General features: G+C 33.9%; 3 protein-coding genes and 1 pseudogene across 8 annotated transcripts; all 4 read right to left on the bottom strand.

The window, feature by feature from the left end:
• Window positions 1-975: 975 nt before the first annotated feature.
• Window positions 976-12,384, bottom strand: LOC141678381 (kinesin-like protein KIN-12C). Of its 4 annotated transcripts, XR_012557736.1 has the most exons (33): window positions 11,638-12,384; window positions 11,406-11,561; window positions 11,017-11,100; window positions 10,778-10,897; window positions 10,575-10,688; window positions 10,397-10,489; window positions 10,159-10,319; window positions 10,013-10,087; window positions 9,834-9,921; window positions 9,663-9,721; window positions 9,504-9,567; window positions 9,346-9,411; window positions 9,099-9,266; window positions 8,884-8,988; window positions 8,560-8,804; window positions 8,414-8,483; window positions 8,258-8,326; window positions 8,106-8,164; window positions 7,581-7,647; window positions 5,920-7,467; window positions 4,440-5,744; window positions 4,254-4,361; window positions 3,950-4,116; window positions 3,795-3,867; window positions 3,612-3,686; window positions 2,931-3,170; window positions 2,645-2,743; window positions 2,490-2,564; window positions 2,341-2,399; window positions 2,039-2,150; window positions 1,490-1,722; window positions 1,258-1,402; window positions 976-1,155 (listed from the first exon to the last, which is right to left on the bottom strand). XR_012557736.1 is itself a non-coding variant. In XM_074484683.1 (32 exons), exons 1-32 carry the CDS (start codon window positions 12,178-12,180, stop codon window positions 1,387-1,389), a joined length of 6,516 nt encoding a protein of 2,171 aa, XP_074340784.1. In that variant the 5' UTR covers window positions 12,181-12,384; the 3' UTR covers window positions 976-1,386. The 4 variants fall into 4 exon arrangements, 3 of the variants coding, with proteins under 3 accessions (XP_074340784.1, XP_074340806.1, XP_074340797.1); XM_074484683.1 differs by having other exon boundaries at window positions 976-1,402; XM_074484705.1 differs by having other exon boundaries at window positions 976-1,402; window positions 4,440-5,732.
• Window positions 12,385-14,725: 2,341 nt separating this feature from the next.
• LOC141678378 (ADP-ribosylation factor) lies at window positions 14,726-18,752 on the bottom strand. Its single transcript, XM_074484678.1, has 7 exons — window positions 18,625-18,752; window positions 17,592-17,746; window positions 16,960-17,030; window positions 15,747-15,866; window positions 15,460-15,578; window positions 15,283-15,364; window positions 14,726-15,167 (listed from the first exon to the last, which is right to left on the bottom strand). Exons 2-7 carry the CDS (start codon window positions 17,737-17,739, stop codon window positions 15,162-15,164), a joined length of 546 nt encoding a protein of 181 aa, XP_074340779.1. The 5' UTR covers window positions 17,740-17,746; window positions 18,625-18,752; the 3' UTR covers window positions 14,726-15,161.
• Window positions 18,753-19,591: 839 nt separating this feature from the next.
• On the bottom strand, window positions 19,592-22,860 carry LOC141678359 (ADP-ribosylation factor 2-like). Of its 3 annotated transcripts, none has more exons than XM_074484660.1 (7): window positions 22,705-22,860; window positions 22,248-22,403; window positions 21,230-21,300; window positions 20,415-20,534; window positions 20,127-20,245; window positions 19,948-20,029; window positions 19,592-19,839 (listed from the first exon to the last, which is right to left on the bottom strand). In XM_074484660.1, exons 2-7 carry the CDS (start codon window positions 22,393-22,395, stop codon window positions 19,834-19,836), a joined length of 546 nt encoding a protein of 181 aa, XP_074340761.1. In that variant the 5' UTR covers window positions 22,396-22,403; window positions 22,705-22,860; the 3' UTR covers window positions 19,592-19,833. The 3 variants fall into 3 exon arrangements, with proteins under 3 accessions (XP_074340761.1, XP_074340766.1, XP_074340773.1); XM_074484665.1 differs by having other exon boundaries at window positions 22,680-22,837; XM_074484672.1 differs by having other exon boundaries at window positions 22,543-22,824.
• Window positions 22,861-25,285: 2,425 nt separating this feature from the next.
• Window positions 25,286-27,421, bottom strand: LOC141716816 (diacylglycerol kinase 2-like; annotated as a pseudogene).
• Window positions 27,422-27,826: the final 405 nt, after the last annotated feature.

Below are 27,826 nucleotides of genomic sequence, written 5' to 3'. Positions count from 1 at the left end.
TGATGGTTGTTATTTGTCGTACCAAACAATTGTACCGAACAACCGACTACCAAATAGAGGGTGTTCTGTTTATAATAGTATAGTATAGATAGATTAATTGGGTGTGTCCAACATAGGTTTATGCGCTTTTGACATTTTAAATTTAATGTATATTCATCTCTAACCATACTTTTTATATCCACTTCTCATTCAATTTTATATTATTGAAAATAACTTGAAATCATTAAAGTAAAAGTGGAAAGATAGAGAGTATATTTTATCAATTTACTATAAAATATTAGTTAAGAGTTAGCGGGAGGTTCTTAGAAATGAGAAGAGAGAAGAAGCTCTTAAATTTTTATAGAACCTCTAAGAATTTCTTAGAGCTCAAATTTAAGCACCACTCTTTATTTTTCAACTTAAGAGGCTATATAAAGAGCTTGTCGGAGATTCTCTAAAACTTAAGTATAAGTTTGGAATATTTGTATTGATGTAATTGTTGTAAATGTAGGGGGTCACCATTATTAAAAAGTGTTGGTCAATCAAAACAAGTCAAAATTATATAAGTTTGCATTTACTGTGTACACACAGAAAAACAGTTATTAAATAAGATTCAAAACTTGTATTATTAAAAAAATATATTTTATCCTTTTCAAAATGTATTTTTTTTAATTTTTAAGATATAATGCATAAATTTAACTTAATTGTCGGTCAAAGTCTAGTCAGTCAATTTAACTACGTAATAGTCAAATTATGACATATGATACCATATGGAGGGAATGGGATCATCGACCCCATTTGTTTATGGAATTTCTGATTTTGTGACGATTTCAGGTCCTGTTTTTCATGTGGCTAATTGGAGAAATTCAGAAAAATATTTTCCCAAATATGATTTGTGCTGAAAATATTTCTTGGGAAAGTATTGCTCAAACTTAAGTTATTCTCTGGTATAAGTAGAAATTGAAGTTTAATGTGAAATTCCACGGATGTAATCGCTACTCCAAATGAGATCATTTTATGACAAAACTATACAAATATATTTGAACTGTATGGTGTTCCAAACAATTGATTACATCACCGGATTGCCAAAAAGAATTACAATTGAAAGACAATGGAGTTGAGTCGCATGCATATACAGCAACACAGATCATTAAGCTTGCGTAAGATGATCTTTTCCTTCAAATACACACGTGCGAACAAAAATGAATGTACATTAGACCTCTGTACCAAGTCTAAACGTGATCCGAAAACTTCATGAAATATGAAGCTAGCCAATACCTTTTTTGCATTGCCAACCTTATAATTCAGTCTTTTGCAGCCAAATTCGAAGGGAATGCAATGTGATGAGAAATTTTAATCAAAGTTAGCTTGAAGAAGCTTTAGTCGGAAGCTGAATTTGATGACAAGCTAAATTCTATGCTTCCTGTGCACCATTGACTTCATATTAGAAAAGCACGTACATATGCATAATGCATCTTGATAATAACACCATTATAAATGTGATCCTTACCTGAACTTCAAGTCAGTGCCATGCCCGTCCAGTTTGCCAGTTGTGCGACTATTCTCAGATCTGTGATGTTGAGAACGTCTGTCAAGCTGTCTTCCAGAATCAGTCGGCATTTTGTTGAATTCAGTACTTGACCTCATCAAGCCATGTCTTGGATGGGTAGTTTGTGTACCACATATTTTTTTAACCAAGTCATCCAGTTCAGCAACCTTCTTCTGTAAGTTGGTCTTGTCGGCCTGCAGGATATATGTTTTAGCTTTCAAAGGAAGACTTGATAGCGAAGTAAATATACAATATTATAGTAACTTGAGCAATGGCACAAATTATTTATCAAAAAAAGGAGGGGCACAAATTAGCTCTAGATATAGTTAAATCCTTCCCATAGTGCAGGTACTAAAAACATTAGCAACCAAGTTGAGTGCCGAATTTAGGTAAAGACCTCTCAACAAGGTTGCGACTTTAGGATCAAAGGAGAGGGGTAGAGGGAGGGAAAGAGAGGGAGGGAGAGGGAGAGAGAGAGAGGGAGAGAGAGAGGGAGAGACAGAGAGAGACCTTTAACATTTCATTTTGTGCTGTCAGCAACTGATCTCGCTCTTGTATTTGTTCAACAGTCATCTGGATAGCAAATATATCTGCTTCTTTTCTATTCACTTCTAAAATGCATCTATACAAGCAAAAGGACATCCAAACAGAAAACATATATGAGAGTCTACTGTGAGATTCATAATTTTATTCTATCTATAAAAATATGCTCCTAGTTCTGTGCTCCAAGGACACAGCAAAAGTATTACACATCATGATAAGCAAACAGTTATGTTGGTTATCTGAATGCTGTATAACAAGGTTGGAATTACCTCTCCCTCTCCTCAATCAACTCTTCAATATTGCTCCTCAGATTGACAATTTCTTTCTCCTAGTTCATCAAAAGAAATATACATGTTATGGTGCTACACAGATACACTTATGACTGCCATGTCTAGATAAGCAAAAAATGGCAATGTACCATTTTTATAAATTTGTCCGCTTGTTGTTGAGCCTCCTCTACCAACTTTTGTAGTTGATACTGGTCCATTATATTCTACAACATACGAAAAGAATAAAGCACAGAAAGACTAACTGTTTACGGCATATTCTACAACATACAAGTCTGAATCTTACTGCATAATTAGTCATGTCTAATTTAACACCAAGTAAATCTCGAATGACATCGTGTGTCATGCTTTCCGCCGCAGCTAGTCTAGTATTCAGCATACACACCTGTTCAGAAAATATTGTATTTCCTCAATAAAAGAGGGCGCAGAAAACATGCACTAAAGTAAGTACATAACCAAATATTTACATAAAACTGTACACCCAGAGGCAAATCAAAACACACTCAGAGGCAATCAAAAAGTGAGCTTAGTTTATATGTTGAAGAAGCATGACAAAAAAAACAATAAATTACCTCCTTCTGCCGACTAGCATTCAGTACTTTGAGCTCTTCTATCTGAATCTTGGCAGCTGACAGTTCTTTTTCTTTTTCCACATTCATCTGCTGAACCAGACCTCCAATGCATCTGAATGGTGAGCTAGACCCCCGTGGTTTTGTTAAGCCTTTTTCTGTTTTTTCTAACACCGAGGAAGCAGATATTGCATTTGAAGAATCTGTTTTAACTTCGTGAACCATTGCCTCCAAGGTTTTGTACTGAACAAATAATAAGGATTTTCTATGATTTACCACAGTAACAGAAAATTGATTGCTATTGAGAATATTTTAACTTCTTAATAAGTTAATATATTTTCGAAGGAATGTGCTGCTTGAAAAAGTAGATGTACATTAAGGTTAAAAAATATACTTTCTTTCTACAAAAGATTGGTAGGAATCACTATTTCAAAAGATACTGCGATATACATTCAGAGAATGCAGAGTAACTCTTTTTTTTTGCTAATTTAATTACGTTCTCTTTAGCTTCTACTTAATTAGATGCTTATCTCACTTTTGCACCAGTATAAATTCACAGATACCAATTTGCACCAGTATAAATTTAGATGCAGATTAATTCATTCATCTAGACGATTTTTACCATTGTCTTTAATGTCTACTTTATCCATGTAACTTATTCAGCATACTTCTCTAAAAATATACCTTCTGTTGGTACTGTGATGCTTGTGCTTCAGCATGCAACAAAAGTTCAGATATGTACTCTTCGGACTGTTTGATCTGCAGTGACGAGATATATTTGAGAACTTGTGTTGGACGAGAAAAGATAGCCAAGGAGCTACTTTAAAACCAAAAAAATCTAAATTTCGTAGTTCAAAATAGATTCACCTCTTTTGTCTGTTCAGCTAGTTCATTTTCAAGAGATATTATTCGTTTATGTGCCTCATGAAGTTCCAACGACCTGTCATGCAATTTTATGAATTTATCACCTGATTGCCCGAATCAGGTAAACTTATTTTAAAAGGAAAGAAGGAAATTCTAACCTTGAAAGTTGATAGTCTGCTGGCCTATCATTTGTTGAGTGTTCTGACTCCCTGTTTTCAGCATAGTTCTCAACTGTTGATAGGCGTTGTCTCAATGCTCGGGTTTCCAATTCTAATGAGTCTCTCATTATCCGATGCCTTTCTACCTCTTCATCCATTTCATTCACCTAAGAGAAGTAAAACAAATGTACAAGTCAAGCAAATGTAGGAATGTTCAGAGGCCTTATTTTTGCAAAGTAGCATTTTTGAGAGAACACCTATTTCTATTATAAATGATTCCCAAGGAAATGTTGATTAGACTTACCCTTTTCTCTAATACATTTATAGTATACTCCAGCTCCTCAACAGAATGTTCTAATATCTTAACCTCCTCTTCCTTTTGTTCTGCATACTTTTTGCTTGCCTCTGACTCCTACAAAGATAATCACAAATTTCAGCTAAAAAATCCTGCAGCTATTTGCTACCTTAAGATTAGGCTAAATGCAAATACCTGGCGAGCTTCAACAGCAATAGCTTCATTTTCATCTGCTAATGAACAGGCCATATCAAGTTTATCTTGCAAAACAACAATTTGCTCATGAAGTTGGTCCTTCTCGCCACTGACCATGCTTGAGTAGTTCTCAAGGTCTTCGAATGAAGAGTGTAATTGTCTCTCTGCGGAAGAAGTTTTTAGAAGAATTTCTTTCTCCAAAGTCTTCACAACATCTCTTTGTTCTGCTAGTTGCTCTTCAGCCTCAGACTTTCTGAAATAAAGATCCCTCAAAAGAATTTTAAATTCTGCATTTTGGCTTGACAAATCATCTATTGTTCCTCTCACCAGTTCTAAATCAGAATTCGCCACATATAAAGCAGTTTCAGTATCGGCCAAGCGGCTCTCCAGATTTTTATTTTGAACCAGCAGATCCTCAACCTGCCTTGTTTTGATTTGAAGCTTGTGTTGATTTTGGCTCAAACATGCAACTAAATTTTCAGTTTCAACCTTGAGATCCTTAGTTGTGGAGGTTGATTCTTGCAACAAGCTAATATCAAACAGTAAGCCTTTCAACAATACATCTTTTCTTTGCAATTCTTTTCTTAGATCCAAATTTTCGTACATGGTGTCAGTATAGGATCTGCCTGACTTAATGGCATCCACTCTAGAGGGAATTGCGCTTTGGTCCTGCTCTTCACCTTGCACAAGATTTACAGCCATTTCACTTTCACCAATCAAATCCTTGCAGGTAAAAAAGTTGGCATGGTCTTGTTGAAGTCCAATTTGATTGGGAGAAATATCTTCACTTGAACTTTTAAACTTTTTGAGATATTCTCCAACAGTGCACTGATGAAGCACAAAATAAGCAAATTCTCTCTCCATTGCCTCGGCACAAATACTTTCTAAAGATGATCTGGAGATGGAAAGATATCTCATAATTTCCTTTACTATCATTAGGGCATCGGAAAATACCACCTTGCACATTTTCTCCGTGTCTCTTTGCATGTGAAGGATCGACACTTCGAGAGAAGTTATCAAATTTGTTATTTCTATGAAACTTCCATGAATCTGATCTTGTAATATTTCATTCTCCGTGTCTTTCAAATGAAGTGAGGATTTAAGCTGTTCTATTTCTTCGGTCAAGCTGACTTTCTCTACCATCAACTCTTCACCAGCTTGTCTCCACGTACCAGTCAGCTGTCTTGAGTCTTCATTTGCTTTCAGTAACGCATTTAACATAACATCAGCTTCCTGCATGGTTGCACGAGCCTCCTCAAATTTGTTGAAGAAGCTATTGGTCTGACTAACTTCCTGATCAACAAACTGATAATTACAAGATATTGTTAAAAAATTATCATTTTACAAGTTTCTAAATTATGGTAACTTGACCAATGCATATACATATATTTCAAAACGTAGTAGCAACAACTGATGCTTATGAACACAATTTTTTCCGCTACTTGTGAGGTAAAAAAATGCAGATTTAATTTATTACTACCTCCTTCAATTTAAAACAGCCTGATTTTTCTTGAATCACCAATTCGGCAGGTTGAAGAAAGTTACTTGTCTCTGGCACTTTAAATTTGAAAAGTTCATAATCTAGTGAACTCTGCTCTTCGTTATTGACAAATTTAGGCGACCGTGGCGAACTTTTGCAATTCTCTTTGAGCTCCTTCCAGTTCTCCTTCATTTTTTGAAAATCTATCATAAATTCTTGAATCACCTCCTTGTATAGAAACGCCGATTTCTGAATGTCACTATGAAGGGATGGCAGGTATGATTGTGCAGTAGAAACATTAAAAACAGTTTCATTCTCTAGCACTTTCGAGTCACTTTGAATCTTCTTTTCCTGAGGTAGGACCTGTTTTATTTCTATTGTCTGGGAGTTTGTACTCTTACAAGAATCTTCCTTAGCATTGTCTGTTAGAGCAAAGTCCATGTGGTCAACTAGCCTGTTTACAACCAACAGAGCAGCATTAGCACATTTATCTGCTTCATTGAGTTGATCTTCCTTGCTTTTAAGTTTTCTCTCGAAAAAATCTATTATACTGATCTTTTCATCCAAAACTGTTGTCATTTTTATGATGCTTGCACAATTTTCTAGCTGTTGAACTTCAGTCAAAACCATTGCTGCACCTTTTAAGGAACTTATTCTCTGCTCCATCTGCAATACTGCTTCTTGTGCATCTTCGAGGCTCTTTTCTAATATCAGGATTTTTTCTTCCTTCTCCATACAAACCTCAACAACCCTTTCAACGCGCTCACGTATCTCATTATTTACATGAGGAAATGAACTTGAAATATATTCTATTTGCACAGAAGCATCTTTGAGAGATTTAGAACCCTCTGAAAGAATATTTGTCAGCTCCAAACTTGCCCTTTTCCATTCATCATGTAATTCTTGTTTTTCATCCTCTTTCTCGGCAACTTTGATTCTCAAAATGTTATTCTCTTGGGTCATGGAATGGACTATATCCTGAAGTTCTGATTGAAGAGTAGCTACCTCTTCCTGCAATTGAAGAATTGTCTTACTTGCTTCCATCTCTGCCTCGGCACAAATTAATTCAGCTTCGTGTCTCCGAGATAAGTCTACTGCATTGGTATTAAGATATTGGCTACTAAGTAATCGGGCATCCGCAAGGTCCTTGGTCATCATATCCAGCTTCACTTGGAATTCATTAGTCATGATGCATTTATCGCCTTCTTTCGGAACATCCGAATTCCGATTTAAAACATCTCTCTCAGTGAAGCGATCATCAACTGTGTTCGTATTTTGTCTTTCTACCTCGTGCTTATTGCTCAAAGTTTCCATCAACCTATGATTTTCCTGTTGTGCAAACTCTAGTTCTTTAATTAGGCAAATCTGATCATTTTCTAAGGCTTCTATCAAAACCTTTGCATCTTCGAGATCTTTCAGAGCATGCCTGGACTGCAAAGGTAACGGGAGAGTCATGTCATTATCACTTTGATTCCGTTGAATACCGTCCTCTTGGGTAGAAGGAACTGATGTATCTCCATAACTGCTGCTAATAGGTATGATTTCGGCCTGCAAAAGTACGACCAAATAAAAGATATGTATGCCCTAAGGGTATCCACCCACGTTACTAATTCACCTCAAGTTGCATACAGATATTGTTAACAAATTATGTGAAGTAATACCGAGTGAACTGCAGCTTGGTCTTGGTACATGTACTGTGTTACTTCACTTTGCAAGTCCTCAAATTCTCTGCAAGTAAGAAGTTTGAATGTACCTCAAGTCACAGACGTTTCCACTTTTAAAACCAGATTTACAAAGTACAATCAAATTAACTATTTTGTATACGGTGGAAACAGATTTTCTAAATGATTGTATTTCAGAATTTATCTTCCATGCCCATTATAGGGAAAGCATAGACTGATCAACAGAATCAAAGACACCAGAGTACTGTTTGATCATCTATCACAAGGGGATATCAATAAATAAGAAAACAGTAATGGATAGGTAACTGATAAGTGCATTGAGCCGCCAGAGACTTCACTATAAGATGAAAATATAAGTATCTATACATGTGAAAGATGTAACCATTCAGATGTGCAATGTACAAATCCAGGCTGCAAATTTTTGCTTAGCCAAAAAGCAAATTAACCTGAAAATTCTGAGACCTAATAACCTAAGTCAGGAAAAAGAATTATCATCATACATACCTAATAAGTTTGGTGTTCATATTTCTACATCCTTCCAACTCCTTTGCAACATTGTTATCCTGCATTCCACAATATTATACTCATGATCGAGCAACCACTAGATGTTAAAAAAAAGTTGTTAATCTCTAGCAGAGAACAAAATCAGTTTCTACCTGCTCATCTCTTCTTGAAAGAATTTTAGACTGGTCATGGCTTTCCTGAGCTTCAAGTGCTTCCAGAAGCTTCACATAAAATATTTTTTAAAATGCTGTAATTAAAGAATGTTCTGGTTATTCAAAGGGCAGAAGGAGAAGAGGATTTTCCCCTACCTTGTTTCGCAGTTGAGAAACTTCAGACAAAAGTATTTCTCTCTCCCCTAGCTCATAATAATTTTGAAACCTGACAGCAACAGCAATTGTCATTGGGATAGAAAGTAGATCCACGATAAGATTTAAAAGAGGGTTACAGCATATACAATCTCAGTTGCTCGAGAAGTCTAATATTCTCTAGCGCAAATCTGGTTAGTTCTGGATTTCTAATGCTCCTTGCTCGAAGCCGCTCATTCTCCTCCTTTAAACTTTGATTTTCATCCACTAGATACTTGTCTGCAGAGACTATCCCATCAGCAAGTAATTCCAAGCGTTTAAACTTCTCTTCATAATCCCTTAGCATCATCTTAGTAAGCTGAGCATCTTCTTCTCTTTGTTGAGCCTGCATGAACTACAACTGTAAATGAATCCTTGAATAACAAACAAAGACTCAATATGATTATAATAAGAAACCAAACAGTTCATAATACCAAACGGTTCATATGTGCAACTTCTGCCTCTAATCTCTTAATTTCAGTCTCAGCAAACTTCTCTCTCCTCAATGCACCTTTTAAAGTAGCTTCCAAGCATTTCAGCTGCCATATCCAAATTAGTGTATGAAATATTTTCCAACTCTCTGATCATGAGAAATCAAGTATCAGGGATCAGAGAAATCAAGTATCAGAGTGACAAAGATCACAGTTACCTTCCTATATTGGTCATGTGTATCATTTTGGTCATGATATGTATCACTTTCCTCTTTTGATTCCTCCATTTCAGGAATATCGTCTCTCATAGAAGGTTGAGAACCTGGCGCTAAATGTGGAAGAGAACTTGAATTGTTACCAGCCTTCATCAGAAAGGACAGCTGACCCTGTTAAGATAAGTCATTGTGTTATTTTTAGTGTATTTTGGTTATGTATGGCGATATACATATATAAACAGTTTAATACCTTCAATTGCTGAATTTGACGCTGCAATGCTGTTATGTCGCCTGAAGCATCTTCATTTACTTTAGCCTATTTGATAACAAGAAAATTACACCAAAGATGTTAATGGATATATACATTGTAAGTTTTACCAAAATAGACATGTAATCAAGAGCTGCTACATTATTCTGAATAAGTTTCGCACGCTGAGCAAACTTCAAAGTACTAAGTGTCTCACTTGCTGAACTGCAGAGAAGATAAACTTTAATTACAGAATAAACTATTCATAAAAACTTTTTTGCAACTGTATGATGCAAAAGGGGGATAATGCTGATTCATACCAAACAGAAGGACTGACATTTGCAATAATTGTTGTTTTTGAGTTTCCACCGAGAGAATCCTGCATACAAATTAAAATGAAAAGAATTGAGTAGTAGTAAGAAGAACCTTGTAATAATTAAAAACTTTAATTGCTTGGTAAATTATACTAGTAATCTTTGTAATTGTCTGACCTGAAGAAGAAATGTAAGCCTAGAGTCCCTGTAAGGTACATGTCTGTGCTTCCCATGTGCCACATCAACTAAAGACATTATCACCAGACTACATCCACAAATATATTAAAATATCAGAATAAGGCAGGGCGACAAGTAGCAGAGCAACCATGAAGGATGCTGAACAATTATCTATATACCCTAGAATTGACAAAGATTTGTTGATATTTGCTGCTTCTTTCAGGCGATCTCCCTCTGCTCCAGAGCTCTTCTGCCTAACAAAATAAACAAAATCAGCATTCTTAATATATATTTTCAAAATATAGATGCAGGATGATAACTTTACCTCTCTGACCCTGCTAGATCTACTAAATTTAACCTTCCAAATCTAAGGTGTGTCACTGAGTCCTTCTCCCAGCGACTTTCAATAATGCATGTAAAAACGCTATGGGATCGACTGCTTTCACTATTCATGTTAGTTGCAGCCATTTTCCTGTTCGCAACGCCCTGTCATGATATGATTGTAAGGCACATTCACAATTACCATGCGATAATAAAACTATATATAGAACACTAAGTCTTACCTGAAACAAAAGCTTTAACACATCAGTAACAGTTCTGACACTATATTCCGTAAGGTTTTCAACATATACTCCATTCTTCAAGTCTTCTCTCAGCTGTAGCATGAAATTTGACTACATAACTTACTATTTAAAGATTAAAAAAGAAAGTGCAGCATTTATCCGTTGAACCAAGATTTACTTGAAGGTTGGTTGACGAGGGATCCAAGAGGTCTGTTATCTGTTCATTATATATCTCAAGAAAGGAGCATTTGCAGCTGTACTTTAGTCTTTCATTTCTTCTGCTTTCTTCTTCCTATCAAAAATTAAAATGAAAAATTGTAACGAGGAAGTAAAATATAACAGTACAACAGTCATACAATTCATTTAAATAACATCTCAGACCTCTTGAATCCTCTTAAATAAATATTCAAATACACGAGGAGTGATCCCACAATCTTCGTTAAGCTTTCCATCCATCTGACCAATATCACCAATCATAGTATATGTTTTCCCGCTACCAGTCTGCCAACAACAAATATGCAGAGCTTAAACACTATCACAAATACCTCATCAAAGTACGATTTCCTTCCTGTTTTAGTGATGATAATAAAAAATGTACCATTTTCGGAAATAACTAATACCTGACCATAAGCAAACATGCAGCTGTTATATCCAGCCATACAATTATCCACCATAGGTAAACCAGCAACCCTAAAAAGATTTTCCTGTACAAAAATCTAATCAGTAAACCCTTTACTCTAATGTTCAAACTTTATGTGCATGTACAAACTTCTTTATTTAACATGTGATAGATCCTATTAAATGCAACCTTTCAATGCTATTTTAGCAAATGACCTATATGATATCGTTCATTAACCTTTATACTCATCATAAAAGCATTTACACACGCACTTAATTCTGAAAAATTGCATCAAAATCGGAAAGTATTCAATTCAGTAGCCTAACAAATTAAAACACTAGAAACAGGAATGTGCACAAAGTAAAACTAAAATAGGACTAAAGTTAGCACCTGCGATATTGTTTCACAAGCAATATGATCAAACGTAAACCTAAGTTCAGGATGTCCAAGCCACACCAAGCTTTGTGGACTCTCCTGCTTCAAACATCGACCGTATCCTTGAGACATCTTCTCCGAATTATTAAATGGCCTAATCCGTATCAAAGTCTACACAAAACAGAAACAAAATAAGAAACTCGAACAAAAAAAAAATAGTCAATATATCATCGAAACACAAATTCACCTGCACATTGTGATCATTCCAAAACGAAGGATCTTCCACGAGCTCAAACTTAGTAATCTCTTCCGGAACTTCAAAATTCCCAATCGAAAGCCTCTTCGAAGCCTTAGAAGAACTCCCTCCCTTCTCTCCACCACACACCGAAACTCTAGGCCCCGTATTCACACCGACACTCGAAATCCTCCTCGCAGGAGTACTATTCGCAGAATTAGGCTCCGAATACGATTTCCACTTACTCGAAACCCTAGAACTATCATTTCCCCCAACATTTCCACCTCTCTTACTCATCATCACCGCCACAGACGCCTCAAGCTTCGCATCAGCTAATCTCCCCGGTCTCGATACCTCGTAATCAGTCTGGTGATTGGCCTTTTGTTCTATATACTGACTCGGATCTGTAATCGAATTGAGCGGAGTCCTCGGAGGTGGAAAATTAGCAGAGAAATTGCTCGACAAGATGTCGAGATCATTCTCGCTAGGCTCGGTGTGTTTTATCGAGGTTCGAGAAGTTAGTCGAAGAGCAGAGGAAGAGGTGTCTTTCGACATTATAAGAAACAAGGATTCAAATAATGAGATTAGTTTGATATGAAGGTGAATTAGAATAAGGTAGGGTTTGAGATTTGAAATTGAGATGAGATTTAGAAAGTGATGAAAAAGTGTGAGTGAAGAAGGGGGATTTTGAGTACTGACATTGCTGTGATTACAAGTGAAGGAGAGATTGAAGAGGAAGGTGGATTAGATAGAATAATGAGCCCGCTTGTTTTTCAAATTTGAGTGTTTTAAAATTACATGGCCAACATTTTTTTTTATTTTTTAAATCCGTCCGATTGATTTTTCTTCCGTATCGGGTATTCTAAAAATCCCCGATTAATCCTTAAAAAATATTTGACCGATCTATTTTTTTGAAATTCGATTAATATTTATAAATTATTTTTGAATTATATATATCATAATAAATAAGGTAAATATATTAAAAACTATTAAAATATTTAAATATATCCGATTTTTGTTCCAATTAATCCCCGATTTGCCGATTAATCCATAATCCATACCTAAATCGATTAGTACCGATTACCGATTTTTAGAAGTATGTTGTAGGTAACCCGCAGCCGCTACCTTCGGGTGCACACTGGGTAAACCCTACCGCTGCACACTAGGTAAACTCTACGGCCTAACAAGGTAAACCACATTTAATTGACAGACTCTGCATCACATAATTATAAATTCTCCTTCCGTGATTTTCGAACCTATGACCAAGAGTATAATTTTTCCCTCTTTAACCAACTGAGCCAATATTTTATTTTTAATAAATTTCTTCGGTACTTTTCTCCCGGCCATTCAACAATTAAACTTGCATCTAATGAATACTAGCTTTACAACAAGTACGGTCTTCATTAATATTTTTATATTATTTAAAATTATAATAAATTTATTTTTGTAATATTACCTTGTTACTATATTTATAAATAATAATATATATATATTTGTTGTTGACGAAATTCGAAAATAAATCTTGGCTATTGTATAAATAATAATATAAATATTTGCTATTTGTGGGGTCCGAATCTGTGAGTTTTAATATTGTATAAATAATAATATAAATATTTGTCGTTGGCGAGATTCGAACCTCAAAATTCGAGTAGTATATATTTTTTAGTATTTGAATCGAACAATCCTAACCATTTGATTAAAAAGATCTGACGGTCATACATGGAAATAACTAAACTAACAAAAAAAAGTATATCAAATTATACTTCATTCTATAGTACAGACAAGTCACTTAATTTCTTTGTTGACTGTATATTTCGAAATGCATCCCGGAAATTATTTAAAAAAATAAAAAATACAGTTATTTTCAAAATAAAAAATAAAAAAAATATGACTTATTTGTAAAATATTTTTTAAGTTTTATTTTCAGAAATGCGGTTTGCAACTTTTGCAATCTGAAATACAATTTTTATTTTATTTTTTTTAAGTTGATTTTAAACTTGATTCGACCGTAAACTGGAAACGCAACTAATATAACTTTAAAATGAACAGTTTAAAATTTTAAAATTAAATTGCATAACGTATTTTCAAAATCGTATTTTTGAAAATTAAACTTAAAAAAATTATATATTTGAATATAAGTTTAAAAATGACAGTAGTTTAAAAAATATATTTAAAAGTCTAAGTATTTTGGGTAATTTTCCAAAAAAATAATTTTTAGAATGTTATTCAAGTTTGGCTCGTTTTTGGGTCGAATCAAACTTGAGCCAATATTGTTTCTAAAACAATAATTAATCTATTTATTTACTAATATATCAGTTCAACTACGGTGCTAATTGTAACAATCATAACCCGGACCCTTTTTTTCTAAATAGTTATAATCCGGACCTTGTTATTATTATCGAGGTTACATAACAAAAGTCTAACCAAAAGAAGGAGAAGAAGATAAAGTTTTAAAACGTTAAGAAATATAATAAAAAAAAAATAAGAAAGTAGATGGTCGGTCGATAATCCTCGGAAAGGATATGGTGGTAAGTGGATTCAAATGAGTTTTTTAATTTCGAATGTTATAAATCTTAACGTAATCTACGGGTGGATGGTGGTAGGGTATGAGGAGTATAATCTTAGAGTTCTATTTTAGAGTTTTTGAATAAACTTGGCTCAAAGTACTTGATATTTGATATATTTAACTATATTTAAGACTTAGTTTGAGTTATTTATTATAAATAGATATGTTCATATGAGCTTTTTGAGTGACTAATAGATTCTCTCACTATGCATCTGCAGATTCAAAATGTTGTCCAAAATAATGGGGAAAAAAAAGAATTAGCAAAAAAACAAATACACCATGCATCTGCAGATTTAAAAATGTTGCCGATATGCATTTGCTAATTGCCTAATTCTCTATGTAGTATGTACACTATGCCCGTCTCAAACATGCAGGAAAGGGACACTACAAAAAGCAATATTTTTGTTCTCCATAGGTTCTTCACTATACATTAAAAATAGAAAAAAAAATCTAATATTATGTTGGGGAACTACAAATATTAGAATCTAGATACAAGGGTTAATAACATGTTGTCAACCTTCGAGGAGGAACATATCAAAAAGAAATCAGTCTTAAAGAAACCTTTACAAACTTATTAAGGTTCAAAAATGGTGTCCGAAACATTACGATTTTAAAACTTGAAACATTAATAAAAGGAGAACTGGAACCAAGGCCAGTTGGGCCAATTTAAGGGCATTAAGGTTTGGCCGATTCAAGTAATTTAATAACTTGTCAAATCTACTCTTTAACCCCCATACAAAGGATGAAGCAAGAAACCTACATGTAATTGCTCTATAGCAATGTATTTATTAGCAACTTTAAGAATAAAAACCATCAGCACAACATCTTACATCACCATATTGACGTTCTCACATCATCAGATCAACATCCACAGTAAGTAATCTTAGAAACAATAATATCTGCAACACCGGAAGGTGACGACAGTGCCCATGGATTGACTTGGATACTGGTAGAACCATCAAGGAAATTCTTAAGCCTGAAAAGGGTAAATGATGCGGTTAATGAATTGATACTGATCAAGTACACATATTTTTGCCAATTAACAAAGAAACAAAAGCAGATCTAGCCATGCAGCAATTAAGGAGCCATACCTTGTTAGCAATGTTGTTTGAAAGCCAATCCAGTCCTTCGTATAGGCCCTCTCCAGATGTAGCACACGTGCTTTGAATGTACCTGAAAATTTCAAAGAGGGGCAAAATCAACTCAGTATGTTCCATTTACATAACATATTACGTTCCATTTACACGTTGGAGAATGATTCTAGTTACCAGTGTCTCTGTCGAAGTGAATGCAAGCCAAGTTTGTCAGTGATCTCAGCTGCATTCATGGCATTTGGAAGATCTTGTTTGTTCGCAAACACTAGGAGCACTGCATCTCTCAGTTCATCCTGCAAATGAGAAATTCTAAAATTAGCAAAGATAATAAATGTCCTTCCCATTACAAGGCAATACTTTACAGAACAACATTCTGCACCCCTTAAACTTTGTATTTGACTTGGCAGAAAAAAAAATAGTATTTGCTGGAACTCGTAATCAAGTGCAAGACCAAGCAGTACCTCATTCAACATCCTGTGCAGTTCATCTCTTGCCTCCACCACACGGTCCCGATCGTTACTGTCCACCACAAAGATGAGCCCTTGTGTGTTTTGGAAATAGTGCCTCCATAAAGGTCGGATCTGAAACCATGACCCATGTTCAAATAAGTATTCAGGAGTAATGAAAATTCTTAGAACATTAATTTGGGAAAAGAACCAAAAACTAATAGAACAATTTAATCGAATTTTTTAGAAACTTAGTGAATCAGCTATGCAATTTTCATCAAGGATGAGAAACTTGTGCCCAAAATAAATATAGATGAATAATAAGTAATCAGTTCAGACAAAATTTAGGGGCTTGAAAGTTTCTTACAGAAGCTTACAGGTTTTCACAATACAGAACCGAATCCACTAATATAACATGACTATCCTTCAAAAATGGAGGACAATTTGAAAGGTCAGGCGCCAAAGAATCAAGTGAAGTGCAGCAGGGTAGAAATTAGTACCAAGCAGCAAGCTCTCAGCAAATGCATTTTAAAATCCTTAATACTACCCCGAAGGCCCAAACAGTAGACATGAAACTTATCTTCCACCTTAACCTTCATTACGTTCCTAACAAAAGTGCAAACATGTGCCAAGAATACTAGAACACATTTAATGATTAATAGTAACTATTAATGGTTCCTTGATAACCAAGATTTTATTTAAAGGCTATAAAGTAGCAGGTAACATAACAACTGCTAACAGGCACATCAACATTTTAATTAAAGGCTAAAAAGCAGCAAGTAAAATTTCAACAGCTAACAGGCAGAACAAACACACACAATTATTTCATAATATGAGTTTTCCCGTATATATCAATTATCAATGCCTGCTATAATGGTAGAAGGCCAATGTCTGAAATTTATTTGAAGAAACTTCTATAGTAGTCATTAAACCAGTAACAAAGAAGTTTGAATAATTGAATGGAAGACAAACAATCACACTTCATCAGATTATAATAATCATATTATCAGTGTATATCTTTACCACAGTAACAAACTGGCAAATTTCTGAAAAACTCAAATATAGATGCAACAAGTTTGACAACCCTTACCAATAATGATCATGAGAAAGTTTAACAGTCGCAGTACGTCAAACAACAGGGTCATTATATTCTAATGAGTATTAAACCACACTACAATAGTTAGTTAAATAGGAAAACACAATGGCAAAATATATTAGTTGCAGCTACCTTGTCCTGACCACCAACATCCCACACAGTGAAGCTAATGTTCTTGTATTCAACAGTCTCTACGTTAAAACCTGCAAGGAACTGTTTGTTATTCCATTTCATAACAACTATAGATATCAGAGATTAATTCACATTACAACAAAAAATGGTAATTTGAAGACAAGGTGAAGGCAGTGCCATTCTTCAACACTTAAAACTGATCAAGATGGAATCTGAATTAGCTTTCAAATGATCGATAAAATAAAACAGGTTCGTAGGTCTTGTGCTCAATAAAATGCTCACTAATATATCCATATCCAAATTCCTACTTATGCCCTATTATAACTCCACGGATTAGGTTACAACTTTTCTACTAGGTTACAGATTAGAACTCTGTACATACTTCCTCATGTGTGTTCGATTTAGAGCGGGATACACTGGTAGGCTTGCTTTGGTTTAGATTTGGAATTCCAAGAAAAACTAAGAAACCTTAATAAATTAATCCTTCTTTATTAAGGTCTAATATCATAAAAAGCAGTAAAGCAAAAATGCAATAAAGCATAACATTTGTAAGCAGTTGCAGTTTTTTCCTTATCTTGGTTCTACGACAACAAATAAGAACATAAAGTTACAAAAATATAACGATAACATACCAATTGTAGGAATAGTGGTGACAATTTCACCCAACTTGAGCTTGTACAAAATTGTGGTTTTACCAGCAGCATCGAGACCAACCATGAGAATGCGCATTTCTTTCTTAGCAAAAAGACGGCTGAAAAGCTTGGTGAAAGAGAGCCCCATCTTTTATCTGACACATCCATAAACGCAACCAATTAATGAAAAACGTCACAATACATATTAACAATTTTCAATTAACAGCATGAGTATACCCAGACCAATAAGGTGATCAACAGGCACAATCAGCAGTGACATTTAAATTAAAATTCTCATACAGTTTTCTTATTAGTTGCAACAATATGCCTTTTTCGTAAACAAATTAACTCAAGTCAATACCGAATAAGTTGACTAACTATACCACAATTGTAAACAGTAAACTACTAGTGCAAACCGATCCACACCTCTGCAAGTAACATGCACATTTCAAGATACAACACGAAACTCAAAATTTAGTCATTTACATAATCTCGGCTCACTCTCATTAGGTATACGAAACCAAACTACTTCTAACTCTTTTCAAAAATATTAAATAAAAAAACATATACGGAGTATAGCATAATTCATAGATAGAAATAGAATTAGAAACCACAACTAACAATATAAGAATTAACACCTAAACTACACTAATCAAACCTAAAACAACAATTCAACAAAAACAAACAGTCACGATAAATCGAAAACTCGAAAATCCAAACATTTAGCACATTTCACAGATCGAACACAACACGCAATTAATGAACAAATTATAGCTCAATTTTATTCACAAGCAAAATTAAAGCACAAACACACAGATATACAGTTGTATTCACATATAATAGCTGCAATTCATCAAACTCGAAGATTAGTATTGAAATCTAATGAATTTAACTATAATATATACATACAGATCATGTGAAATCAACAGTGCAAAACGCAAGCAAACACACATATAAGATAATTAAATGAAATGATTAAACAGTAATAATAAGATAGAGATCTGAGAGAGAGAGAGAGAGAGAGAGGAGTTACGATGAGGTTGAAGATCCGAGTAGAAGAAGAATTACACAGCCAAACACAGCTTAATAATATAAATATATAGGCACCTGTGTTTAAATATAGGGAGCATGTTAGTTAAAATTTTTAATTTAAAATTTCTAAAGTTTGATTAATTATTATTGTAGGAAGGTTAGTAAATTTAGTATCTTATTATATTTCAATTAATTATTTTTTTATTGGTTAATTGTTATGAAATCAACTTCAATAATGAGTAAATTAATAAAAGATGATAGATTTAGGTTCTGATTATATTTCTTTTTATCTTTTCCACTAGGAAACATTTTTGTTTCCTCAATTTTTTTAAACAAAGCTATTTTTTTTAATCAAAGAAATAAAACTCTAATATAATCGTTTAAATGTATAAAAAATTCAAAATACCTGAATTGCAGTTATTTTGATTAGTGAAGAGGTAGTTGATTTAAAATAATTTTAATTGGATTTATTACTTAATAATAAATGGGACGTGTAGCTCTATGGAAGAGAATAAAAATTGTTTGTAGGTACAAAAACTATCCGGGTTCGATTCTCCGCACCTCCAAACCTTTTTTCCTCCAAAACAATTTTGGACAGGGAGAATGATATTTTTGTTTCCTTTAAACTCTTCTTGAACATGGTTTTTTGTTTTTCTTTTTTTTTGTTATATCAGCTTTTATTATATGCAATTTCAATATATGTACAGCAGGGCGGATACAGGAATTATATTCCGAAGGGACACCGGACACCGACCATATTTTGTAAATACATCCTTATATTTTTAAATTTTCGGAGGGGCACTTTCATATATTTTTAAAAAATTTAATGGTAAAAAAAGGTAAAATTTTATTTTAGGGGAGATACGTGCCCCGTGGGCCCTTACTAATCCTCCCTGTACAAGCATAACTTGATTCTGATCAACAGCTAGAAATTTTGTTGGTTTGAGAAAGTAAATTTGCACAAGTACTTAGGCCAATACAATTCAAGTTATTTGATAGATTTACACATCTATAACACTCACTATAACATGTCATTGCTCTGCAGCAATGTATATTACAAGCAAATCAAGCATGAAAACGTTTAGCATACTATATAACATCACTAGAACAACACCCTTTGTAAGTAACTTTATAAACAAAAACAAAAAATCTGCAACGACAACCACCAGGTGAGGTAACTGCAACCGGATTGAAGCTATCGACAAATTGCTTAAACCTGAAGTTGACCAACAAAGGATTTATTAGAAAACCGATTGCAAGACACTTGTATGGATAAAGTTAACATAAGGGAACAGAATTAGTTGTAGCGCTAAATGAAGCATACCTTGTTAGCAATGTTGTTTGAAAGCCATTCCAGTCCTTCGTATAGGCCCTCTCCAGATGTAGCGCACGTGCTCTGAATGTACCTGAATAATTCAAGAGGTTATATGCTCGTGTTAGCACTTTGTTGGAGCAATTTTCAGTTATGTTTTTATTTAAATGTTGGAGAATGATTATGCTTACCAGTGTCTCTGTCGAAGAGAATGCAAGCCAAGTTTGTCAGTTATCTCGGCAGCATTCATGGCATTTGGAAGATCTTGCTTGTTTGCAAACACGAGTAGTACTGCATTTCTCAGTTCATCCTGCAAAAAAGAAATTATTAGCAGAGATAATGACTGTCCTTAATATCATAGGATGATACTCCGCAGAAGAGCATTTTGCAACCCTTAGTATCTGGTGAAATATAGAATCTACTATGTGTATGGAAATACGCAGCATGTCCAGGACAATCAACTAATTACCAAACAGTACCTCATTCAACATCTTGTGCAGTTCATCTCTTGCCTCCATCACGCGCTCTCTATCATTACTGTCCACCACAAAGATGATCCCTTGCGTATTTTGAAAATAAAACCTCCATAAAGGTCGAATCTGAAACCATGACTCAAACTTAAACAAGCATTCGGGAGTAGTGAAATATTTTAGAACATTGATATGGGAAAAGAACAAAACATAGTAGACAAATCAGACCGGAAAATCTTTATTAACGTAGGTGATGGAAATGTCGTACCCAGAAAAATGACAACAATTCATTTGAGCAAAATGTTAAGGGCTTAGAATTTTCTAACAGAAGCTCTGAAACAAACAACCTAATGCACTAAAACAACATTACCATCCTCTACGAAGAACGAAAACTTAGTAGGTGAAGTGAAAACGGCAGGAAGTCAAGTGTGCAGCACATAAATCAGTACTAAGCTCTCTGCATATACTACTTTTTAAGCTGTTCTCACCATCTCCAAAAAATTGAAATAAAACTCATCTACCATTATAGTGTCCACAACATGATTGAAGAGGCACGCAAGCATATGCCAAGAATAATACACGACATTCAGTACCAAATGTCATGCTTCCTTGCTAACCAACTTTTTGCACAATTTCTTCATACTATGAGTTTCGGGATTGCTAAATTATCAATAACCGCATTAAGTTAATTATGATTATCATACAATCGTAGTACCTCAGATTATAGGTGCAATAAGTACAAAACTGCAGTGGACCGTTGAGTGATTACAAAACCAACATTTACATAGTGAAACAAAACGGTGAGCTATATCTGTCGCACTTACCTTGTCTTGACCGCCAACATCCCACACAGTGAAGCTAATGTTCTTGTACTCAACTGTCTCTACATTAAAACCTGCAGAAAATGATCCGTCATTCAGTTCCATTGCAACGATAGATATCAGACATTAACTCACTTGATTACAAAAAATGGTTTTTCCTTTAACAAGGTGATTGTAGTGCCATTCTTTAGCGCATCAATCTTGTGCCTAAGTTGGAAATTTAACAGGTATTTGTTTAAATCTTAGAAGCAGGGACACTTGGGTCGCATGCCGAGTCCCGTGTCGGATACTCGGACACACGTATCCCCGTATCGAAACATGCGGATTCTTCCACGATCTGAAATTTTATCTTCAGAAATTTTAGTCGAAATCTATTTTAGCAAACCATATTCACAAAATTAACTATCCATTTCTATTTGTTACTACAAAAGTATTGATTATCATATTCATTTTTGCATAAACTAAAATATTTTACCTGTATTTTTGTGTTTTAGATTAATAAATGATGCATTTGATTCATTTTTCACACAATTTTTAGTTTTGTTCGTAAGTTTTATTATGTTAAACATGAAATCTATATAGTTTTTTTGTTTATTTTTCCCGTGTCACCCCGCACTCATATCCCCATATTATAATATTTTCCAAATTCTCGTATCCCCATACCACACCCTCGCACTCCCGCACTCGTGTCCTTACTTCCTAGATTTAAATTAACAAATTTTAACAGATTAGTATCACTGTATCAGAGCACTGATTTGAACAACTTGAGAGTTGATAAACAAATTGATTAGTACCTTAGGATTTTGAAGAACGGGTAGCTTAACATGTTATCAATTAGAACGGAGGTCACTCGAAAATTAAATTTAAAAACTAAGATTGTTCTTCGCCTGACAATTTAGCCCTCATCCTAACATATTAAATGCCGTAATCTAAGAAAAACTTAAAACATAAAAAGTTCTTGAAAGCCATCAAAGTTTTAATAAAGAAGCTTAAAATTACAAAATTTAAAAAGAAAGCATACCAATAGTAGGAATAGTGGTGACAACTTCACCCAACTTGAGCTTGTACAAAATTGTGGTTTTTCCAGCAGCATCGAGACCAACCATTAAAATTCGCATCTCTCTCTTGGCAAACAGACTACTAAAAAGCTTGGTGAAGGATAGTCCCATCTTTATTTCTGACATATTCAATACGAACAATCAATTAACGGGGAAAAAATCTTAAATAATTATGAATTAAGAGTAAATATCTACTGAGATCAATAAGGTGATCAAACATGCATGAGCATCAGTGGAAAATAAAAATAAAAGCCTTGCCTTTCACGCTTTTTACTTTTTTTTAGTTATTATCAGTGGCAACCAGAGAGAGAGAGAGCGAGAGAGAGAGAGAGAGAGCGAGAGAGAGAGAGAGCGAGAGAGAGAGCGAGAGAGCGAGAGAGAGAGAGAGTGGCAACCAGAGAGAGAGAGAGAGAGACTAACGACGAGGTTGAAGTCCTGAGAAAACAGAGGTTGTAGAAGTGAGTAGAGGAAGCAAAGGAGATAAGAAGTTGTATTTGGATTTATTATTATGAATTTAAGATATTATTTTTATATAGGCAGCAGTGATAGAGATTATATAGAGAGGACTATGAACAAAGGAAGCATGGTGATTGGTTGTATGATCTCATTTCTAAAAATATCGAGAGTCAAAGTTGTAACCTCTTTCCTTACGGAAAGTTCAACTGTTCAATATGCGAAGGTTCTTATTCTCTCATGCACCAAGGAAAAGTCAGTCCTGCTCGTGTAAAGTGATCGTTTGAGAAATTTTAAAATAAGTAATTTAATTTAAAATGAATAAGGAACTTATAAGTGATAAGTAAATAGATACTTATAAGTTAAATAAGTGTTTGGTTAAATGTCATAATTTTTTTTACTTAACTGAGCTAAAATAAATAAATTTTAAACACAATTATCTTAATTCGTAAATTTTTAATTAGATTGATATGTAAAAACATAAATTTTAAAACAAAAGTTAATAAAAAATAAAAAAATCAAAATAAGTTCAAAAAAAGTACGTCATTGCTAACATTCAACTTATCAGCTTATAAATTGTAAATTTAACTTATAAGTTGTGTCGAAAAACACTCATCGATAAGTACTTACGGGCTTATAAGCAAATAAGTTACTTATTTTGTTCGGTCAAACATGCCCAAAATCATAGAAAGTTGTTCTATTAGCTCAAGGCAACTTTTTTTTCTTTTTCTTTTTTTCTAAAAGGTTTCTAAAATATGACAAATGGAATTTTGAGTCATTTGTCCGAACAATTTTGACAAAAATAAAGAAAATGGGCTTGTAACACCAGAGGTGGTGTAATGGCTAATGATATCACTAGTGATATGTTGCCTCCTTAATAGCAACAGCCAATTTCAATATTTTTTTGATGATGATCTTGTTTTTATGGACTGCCACTCGACAAACTATATTTGAATTAAGTTTATCTGTATAAACGGTGGAAAAATTGCTTGGCTCGACTTTTTCGCCGGTTTTAAGTATTAGAGCCAATGTTCTAAAAAGCGTAAATCGGTCATAAGTGGCGGGAAGACCTTTTAGCACTTGAGCGGTTAAGCGGAAGTTTAAGTGGAATTTTAAGCGGGTCTATAAGCGGATAAAAAATATTTATTTAAAATTTTAAATTTAATAATAATATGTGTATTACTAAAATAATGAAAATAAATAAAGTATCAAGTATATAAACATAGATTTTTCTTAAATAATTATATATTATTAATTTTTTAATCAAGATCATTGTTTTATTAAAAAAATATTAATATTTACAATTAAAAAATTGGACAAGTCAAAATCGGTTTGACCGCTTAATGACCGTTTAATCCGCTTAATAACCGCTTAATCCGTTTAAAAGGCCGCTTAATCTTTAAAAATGCTTAATCATCCGATTAGTGTAAAATCGAAGCGCTTTATGACCCAATTCCGCTTAAACGGCCGCTTAGGCGGCCGCTTAATGCGCTTTTTAGAACACTGATTAGAGCACATCACTACTAGAAAAATGCCCTTAGACATCGGTTATAAACCGGTGTCTTTTTTTTTAAAACCGATATCTTCGCATGTGTAGAGAAAGTTAGGGGTCTTTAACATCGGTTTTTAGCCGATATTAAAGATGTACACAGACATCGGTTTTTTTAGCAAACTGATGTATAATTAGCCATTTTTTTGAATAAAATGTTAAAACTAGATTGTCAAAAATGGTATTTAGGAGGTTAAATAGCACTTTAAACATATAACAGAGAAGCACTTTTAATTGATAGACATCAGATTCTTAAACAAATCGATGTCTTAGTCCGTATTTTACATCGGTTCATTTGCTAAACCGATGTTAGACATATATTATAACATCAGTTTTGTTTGAAGAAGCGATGTGAAACTTCTACTTTAACATCGGTTTTCTTTCGTTTTACTTTTATATACTTGCACAAAACGATGTGTTTTAACATTGTAGACATCGTTTTCTTTCCAATAATTCGATTTGTTTTGTTGGTTTAGACATCGTTTTTAGTTTGAGTAGGTGATGTGTTTTTAGTTGATTCACATCAGTTTTATAACAAGAACCGATGTTTGAGTTCTAATTTTTTTTAAAATAAGCCTGTGCATTTGTGCATAAACCCAGAAAAAGCAAAAAAATACCAAATGAACATCCAACAAACAACCAAATTATATACTAAATCAACTTGCATGTCTACAACCAAAATCCAACCGCATTCTCCGATAACCAACATATAACCATTCCGACGTCCAATAAACAACCAACATCCATATCTACAACCAAAAACCAATCCACCCATCCATATTTATCTCCATATTCCAACTAAAATTTATACAACTTAATATACGTCTAAAATTTACCAACATAAGAGACCACTAAAGTTTGCAAAAGCATATGGTTCCCTTACTAGTTTGCAAAAATCAAGTCATTAAAGACTTCATATCAACTCCTGGATATATTCTGCAGCCTCCATTCGCAACTCGTCAAGCTCGTCCGTCGTATAAAATAAAAGAAATAATTAGATCAAGAAAGCTGAAGGGCAATCTCCTGGAGAAGTAATTTCTTTTGAGATTCATTAATAACACCTTTAGACTCTGCATCAACCAAAACATCTGTCATAATAGCAGCAACATGGCCTCTTGGTTCCCGTGAACCTGAAGCCCTTCTTAACATAAACACATGATAATGAAATAATAAACAATAAGTCGCTGTCATTTCTTTTGTACAATATCGGAGGATTTTTCTATTTTAAGCATATATCAGCAAATAGTGACTTCTCTTAACTAGGTAATTTTCTCCACAAATCTAAGAGACCATAAAAGGCTCCCCGTCTATTTGAACTGGAAAAGGACTTGAAAGATGTATTTGTATGGTTTTTCCTTGGGCTAGCCTCCTAGCTTGGGAAAGTCCAACCTGATAGAAAAATAAGAGCTTCTGTGAATTCCAGGGTTAATATATCATGTATTGGCATCTTCGTGAACATTATTATGTTATTCATGAAACTCATGAGTTATGGGTATATATAACCCTCCATCTAAATAAATTAATTGAGTAGGTGTAGGAGAAAATGTGTAAATCAGGCAAAAAATATTAGAGGAGAGCCTTTACATATTAGAAAGTACATAATTGTCTAGTATATCATATATTAAATGCATCTTAATATAGTGATAAATATGCATATTCTCTAATGTGAAGTGAACATTGCACTAGGCACAAAACAGATATGATTATAATTACCAGCAACAGTTTAAGCAGTTTAAACATTTTTCTTAAAGCAACAGATCACTGCCACGCTACTGACTGTATATTTACATTTGCAAATCAAGACATAAGAGTGAGAGCAACAGGAAGAAAATTACATAGGCGACTGACAAAGTAAGACCTTGAAACTAACGACTTACAAAGCAACTGACTGACTTACATTACATAATCAGTAAGACATAATATTGTATCAAGTAAAAAAAACTAGTTTTCATATTAATTTACAAAGTCACTAAGCCTTAACATTTACACGATGCTATACTTTTTGTTTGTTACCTTTTTTACATTCTTCTTTAGTTCTATGCAAATGAATGTCCTACTGTATATGATAATCGTTACTTCTACAAAAGCGATAGATAGGTGTTAACCCAGAAAAACATTGTTATAACTTATAATAATTTTCCATAACGTTTTAAATAATACAGATTCAACAGTTGGCACATTAATTTACGCCCAATTTATCTACAACTCAACATACAAACTAATTGGAAAATGAAAGAGGTTACCCGAAGCTTGCCAAGATGCCATGCTCCAGAAACGCATACAACCTCTAGAATTTTATCATGCATGTACTGATGACTAAATTGATCATCATGCTCATAATCATTTTGCCAAAGATCCACACCTCCCATATAACTGCCAATATTGAGCACAATTAAACCTTCCACATCCTAAAAATTTACGAAATTTTTTTGTTAAGCTTACATTTAAAAACTTTATAAAAGGAAAAGTTCTTCAGTATATAATTAATCATAACTGATGTACCTTTGGAATCTGAATGTCCTTTCCATCAACTTCAATCCACATTTGCCATGGTAAGTCCGCACATATTTTGTCCATTATATCCCTAGCCCCTTCTTTCGCATACCGCAATTTATTCACAGACTAGTCAAAATTTAAGAAACCATACAAGCATATAGTTCAGACAATTGGAATTTAATACGTCAGATGCACAAAGCTGCATGCTTATTTAGGCAATAGAACACCCTGGATAGATCATTTCCGATCCCCAGTGGTAGAACTGCAACAGGTGGCGGTGACTCAAAGTTATGTTTCTCAATTGCATCAAGAACCCAAGCAATAGTTCCATCTCCACCACAAACCAAAACTCTAAAATATTGAACATTACTGAATAACTTCAAACCAGCCTCAGGCCCTTGTGAGGAACTGAGTTCAAACACCTGAAACAAGAAGTGGCTTTATTTAGATACCTTAACAATAGAATTAAATTTAAAATATTAGACATTAACATGGACTTATGGATAGATGCTCTGACTTAGAATACAAAAGGCACCTTTGGTAATATATTTCTAAGCAAAAAGGTCAGACCTTTTATATGGCAGAAAGCCAAACTATATGGCGTGTCTGATTCATAGTTTTGTTAGGTGCACGCTCCATTACATACCTCTTAGCCTACAAACTCTACAAACCTACATAATTACCAATATAGACACGTAATGCACTTAATACACGAGTAGGAATCACCAAAAAAATCTGAACATATAAATTAAAAAAAAGTACTTGGTTCAGCAAAACGCAACTACATTTCACTAAAAATATAAACACAGTTCACCTTAGTTAGTAGGCTAAGATAATTCTATTTGAACATAAGCCATTTGTCGTAGGGTAATACAATTCTATGCTAAAAGACATACAAGGTTATTCTAGTGGATAATGATAAGATCAATTGTATCAACAACGAATGCAACACATAAGGCAAATTGTATGACACAGATTTTTTATAACAGAATAATGCATTTCAGGCTCAATACTATTAAGTGCCTTTTTTTTGTAATAAAAAAT

This window comes from Apium graveolens, chromosome 1, assembly GCF_009905375.1.
Source record: "Apium graveolens cultivar Ventura chromosome 1, ASM990537v1, whole genome shotgun sequence".
Lineage (NCBI taxonomy): Eukaryota > Viridiplantae > Streptophyta > Magnoliopsida > Apiales > Apiaceae > Apium > Apium graveolens.
This window is presented reverse-complemented; position numbering and strand designations above follow the sequence as displayed.